Here is a 5,299-nt window from a genome sequence, read left to right as displayed (position 1 = left end):
TTTCCATCTCAAGTTTATGGACACATACACATATCTTAATAATGCTCGGTGAATGAGGAACTAATCATGCCTGTGTAACTGCTTGCATTTGTAATTTGCATAAAGTTAATAGTAAGTACATTGTTATTCAAGTAGGAGTAAAATACAACTCTAATTTGATAATATGGGTTCAGCTTCTTGTTTATAGGCAACATTTTGAGGAGTTTTGCCCCTTCAAAGGATGTATTTTGTTTGTAATTGTTAATTGCTATGGCAACAGTGGTAGCTTTTCCATCACTCTGAAACCCATGAATAGTTTACTATAGAGTTATTTAGACAGAAACTGTCTACCTAAAATTGTATAATTATATTTATTGAAAAATTGCTCATTATTTATTCTAGGTAGCCTATTATTTTTATATTAGGATTTGCCATGCAAATAATTGTATCATTTTCAGAAATAACAAAAAAAAAAAAAAAAAAAGAAACTCTTGGACTTTTTTTTATATTATTAAATCATTAACACTGGCTATTTAAAACAAAAATATCAGGTAAGCCACACCTCCACAGTCTAATAAAACCAACAGCTCAAAATACAACATTAGTTTATTTCAGCCTGAACAAATTAACTTTCATTTTACAAAATGTGAATGAAAATCATGCCACATCTCCAGTTCTTAAGTTAAGGCATTTCTGCATCCCGGCGTCCAAAGTCCACCCAGCCTTGATAGTCCCGGTCAGACATGCAGTCCGAATTCATCAATTCTGGAAAATATTTAAAATTTTTAACACTAATCAAAAGTATTTAGACTGCAGATCTAACCATTTGATGGCCTTACAATAGTATGCCATCATATCCACTGAACCTTGTTACAAAAGTCGCCAGTATACCACCCACCCACAGACGGACACATACCTGAGATGGCATGCATGAGTTGTTTGGCCATAATCTCGCGATCGTCCTCGGAAAGACGTGCCCGCCTCTCAGCGCGAGTCTCTGATACGCCAGGGTCTTTGACACTGTCCCGTCTCGAGAGGATCTTCTGTAGGATATTGTCCCCTACTGTCTGCTTTTCAGGTAAAGCTGCACTGGACACGAGAAGTGAGGCCAGTAGGGCAAAAACTCCAAGTCCTTTGCTGTGCATGACTGAGAATACATCACATAATTCAACCAATGCACAGTGTTTGGGATAGGGGATGATGAGACACAGTAGGTTGTTTGTGAAAATTACCTGCTTTCTAGTCATACATGCTGTACTGTACATAATCATATTCATTGTAGACACTTGCCTTGTACAGCATAGTTTTGTATGTTATATATTTACTGTACTCGCACAGTGTTGTGGTAGATTGTATGTCTATTATTTATTATAGGCCTATAAATTAAAATATATATATATAGTATAGTAAGTGTGTAAATAGTTTTTATCTTGATTTTGATTGCATGTTTCTATTCTCCTGCTGCTTTGTTTTGCAACACTAGAATTTCCTCATTGTGCAACAAATAAATCTTATCTTATTACAATGATCCACTTCTGATATTGATTCACATCACATTGCAAGAGAGGCACCTTCAAACTACTTCTCACAATTTAGGCCCTGTATTTTCTGGTGTCACTATAATGCCAGATGCTGTAATAAAATATAGGCTACAATTTACTGATGCATAAGAAGAAAATTGTGCCTGCACAATGAACTGTCCAAAACCAGAAAGCGGCAAGTAAACAATAGTAATCTCAAATTTACTCTACCTGTGTGGAGCTGTGCAGTGATTTTACAAGTTGATCCACGTAGACTGGAGCTTTAGGGACACAGTCCATCTTATATACTGCAGATATGATGATGTTAATGTGTTATAAAATCAAAAACGCTGATAAGACAGTTGATTACTAAGCTTTGGATTGATCTGGGATAGAGGCTGTGCGTAAAGGAAACTATGGACCACTGCATCCACAAATGCACTAAGCTTTTACTTGGAATAGCCTTTTTCCTCAACTATAAAACCAGTCAATGTGTTTGCACTTGAAATCCAATACACATAAAAAAAGACCATTTACCCAATACACCAAGCAGGTAATGTGCACATGACCATCATCAGTTGCTTCATTAATTGCTCAACAGACAAAAAAACTAAACAAAACTGCATTCTTAGTATGTGGACACAGATCTGACTTGTAGCCTAACTTGTCTTGATATCACTTTACTTGTCTCCTTGGAGATAAGGTTTTATGTCTATACTAGAGACAAAGAATCACCATTTAGACAAGCAGAGCAGACCCTCCACCACCAATAGGGGTGATAGTGCACATTTAAAATGATGAAGTTCATGTGGCAGTCAGGTTGAAGTAATGAATATGCCAGTAGCCTATCAATAATATCACATATGGTTTGATTTGTTGGCTTTTCAACTGAACACACATTGACATCTGTGTCTGTGCACATTAATGTCCTCAGCTCAATCAACGGGCGACCAAGGCTCAGGGGACTATGAGGCCCACCATCACCTGATCTGAACCTCCAAGGCATAAGAAGTCATCACAACCATGAGACTGCTTATCTTTCGTTTTGAACTGGTGTTTGGAAGGTTTTTTTTTTGTTTGTTTGTTCTTCCCAAAATGTAATGTGTGACTTGTTTTGCAAGTTGAAAGCCTCACATAAAACTCAAGCCCCAAGTCCTAAGCTTTGAGTTTCATTAAATTTTTTCATTTATGATCTTTGTGAATGGTTCTTCTCCAAATTAAATCCTTGTTGCAAGAAAGCATAAAACGGGAGGGACATGTTCCACTTTGTTCCCATAAACGCTAAAAGTACTACAAACTGTAAAGAGAAAAAACATCAAGTCGTGTCAAGCCACAAGCTTCTAAGTCCAAATTAAGTTGGTCTTTAAGTCAAAGTCGAGTCTCAAGTCTTTTTAATCAAGTTAAGTCTCAAGTTCTCAAAATAGTGGTCAAATCTGACTTAAGTCCAAGTCATGACTTGCAAGTCCACACCTCTGCTATTTGTTATGTTGTCCTGTCGGGCCTACTGAATACAGTCTAGTATTATAAGCTATACTAGTATTAGTTTACACAATAGCCTGTGACAGTCCCAAAAATATTTGTGTTAGGCATATGTAACAAACAGGCCGGTTTGTTACCCACAAGTACACTCAGCACCTTCACCCTTCACTAAGACACTTTAAATCACTGCACTTTTGATAGCACACAGCACTTTAAACATATTTGCACAAATTACAAAAGACATTGCACATAATTGGTTTTAAAAGTTTATTTATTGTCCTTCATTTTACCGCTTTTAATCCTGAGGCACGGAGGCACTTTGATTGACAGCTGCTGGTCCCTAGAAGAAAAGAAGACATTATTATTTGATTTGATTTAATTTTATTTTATTTCATTTCATTATTTATCTTTTAAATTGAGTAGTATAATATATAAGGTGCAATATATCTTCTTGTTAAGTTTTTACTGTTGATGTGTTGATGTGTGTGTGTTAGGGTTTTATTGTGTTTTAAATAATGAATGCTGTGGTTTGGCTTTGTACTTACCTCTTTTTTCTTCTGTCTGTCCAGGTAGTAAAAGAGTCCTCCAAGAAATGAGCTCCCCCTTTTAAGGTTCCGGGCTGGACCAAGTGTAATATATTGTACAGGGGTAGTGTGATAGATGTTTTATTGTTTTATGGGTTTTACAGTGTAATTGGTGTATGGTTTTACAGTTTTTATGTATATAGTTGGGGTTTTAATAGTTATTTGGTTTTGGGTTTGTTTGATGAAGTTTCCCCAAACACCGTCTCATAGCCTAGAGTAGACCCTGCACAAACAACACTGTCCTTTTTTGCTCTTTTAACACCATTCTCTTTTAGCCGCTGACAGAGGAGAGTGCTCAGTTTGAATTCTTTTATATTTAAGTGCCGCTTTTGACACCGTTGACCATGCAATTTTAATGAAAATCCTCAAAAACTGGGTTGGCATCCAAGACAGTGCATTTGATTGGTTTTATTCCTATCTTTAAGATAGAACCTTTGCGGTCACCATAGGCAATTTTACCTCCTCTTCTGTCCCCATTACCTGTGGTGTGCCGCAAGGTTCTATTTGAGGTCCCATTTTATTTTCTATTTATATGCTCCCCTTAGGACACATACAGATCTACCGCCTGCTGAAACCAAATGACCCCGAGAGCTTGGCTGCTGTGTTAAACTGCTTCAATGATGTGAACAGTTGGCACATGGCACAGAACTTCCTACACCTCAGCAGCTCCAAATCTGAAATCAATTTAATCCCTCTTGCTCCCAAATCAAACATATCCTCACCCTCCCAGATCTTGAAAAAGGCATCCAAGCACTCATCTTCTCCTGTCTAGATGATTGCAACTCCCTCCTCTCTGGCCTCGACACCAAATGCGTCTCCCACCTCCAGCTAGTTCAGAACGCAGCAGCTCAGCTCCTCACTGGGCTTAACAGACATTAACACATGATCCCAGTTTTACTTCCCTTCACTGGCTGCCTGTGTATTTTAGAACTAATTTTACTGATTCTACTTTTGAAGCTTATTTAGGTTTCACACCAAATTACATTTCAGAACTTTTAACCCCGTACAAGCCCTCCCGCAACCTTAGATCCTCAGACAGGTTGTTCCAAAATCCAGGCTTGGGATGAAGGGTGATGGAGCCTTTTCAGTCCGGGCGCCTCAGTTTTGGAATGACCTGCCTGAGGAGATAAGGCTCACACCATCAGTATCATCTTTTAATTCACTTCTTGAAACTATTTGTCCAAACCTTTACTTAAAACTTTCTAGTTATTTGCAAATAACATTACTGTATAGTATGAGTTAATTTCTACATAACACACATTGGAAGTGTACAGAATGTCCTCCAGGTGTCGTTGTTGCTTTGAACTCCAGTGTTCATAAACATAATCCAGTGTTAGAGTGACCTTTGGGGGAAACTTGAAACAGTTTTGTGGCACGACAGAATTAGAAACACATTTAGTAAAGAATGGATATTCCAAAAATGTAGCGAATTAAGAGATTAAGAGATCATATAAGAGATGACTAAAACTATTTAAAACGTACAGAATAACACAGTACTATCACATAATGGTGTCAGATCAGACAGGAGATAAAATGGTCCTACATACAGTCCACAGCAGTGGCAGACCTCCTGCTTTAAAGGAAGGTTTTATTTTGAAGTTTGCATTTTTCACTTAAAGTTTGAAAAAAATAAAGTAAATATCAGGTGGAAGTGATTTTCATTTGTAGTAACTTTAATTTATCAAACCACTTTTTGAGCCAAGGAATGCCAACTTTTGAGCAACACTGCAGTTCACA

The 5,299-nt window shown here is 37.4% G+C and overlaps 1 protein-coding gene across 1 annotated transcript; it reads right to left on the bottom strand.

Moving 5' to 3' along the window:
* Nucleotides 1–661: 661 nt before the first annotated feature.
* LOC110175758 (gastrin/cholecystokinin-like peptide) lies at nucleotides 662–1,124 on the bottom strand. Its single transcript, XM_020941971.2, has 2 exons — nucleotides 896–1,124; nucleotides 662–744 (listed from the first exon to the last, which is right to left on the bottom strand). Exons 1-2 carry the CDS (start codon nucleotides 1,122–1,124, stop codon nucleotides 662–664), a joined length of 312 nt encoding a protein of 103 aa, XP_020797630.1.
* Nucleotides 1,125–5,299: the final 4,175 nt, after the last annotated feature.

The sequence above is a fragment of the Boleophthalmus pectinirostris genome, unplaced genomic scaffold (assembly GCF_026225935.1).
Source record: "Boleophthalmus pectinirostris isolate CB_2022bp ecotype Guang Dong unplaced genomic scaffold, ASM2622593v1 HiC_scaffold_22, whole genome shotgun sequence".
In the NCBI taxonomy this organism is placed as follows: domain Eukaryota; kingdom Metazoa; phylum Chordata; class Actinopteri; order Gobiiformes; family Gobiidae; genus Boleophthalmus; species Boleophthalmus pectinirostris.
Note: the sequence above shows the minus strand (reverse complement) of the source record. Positions and strands in the feature narration are given on the sequence as shown.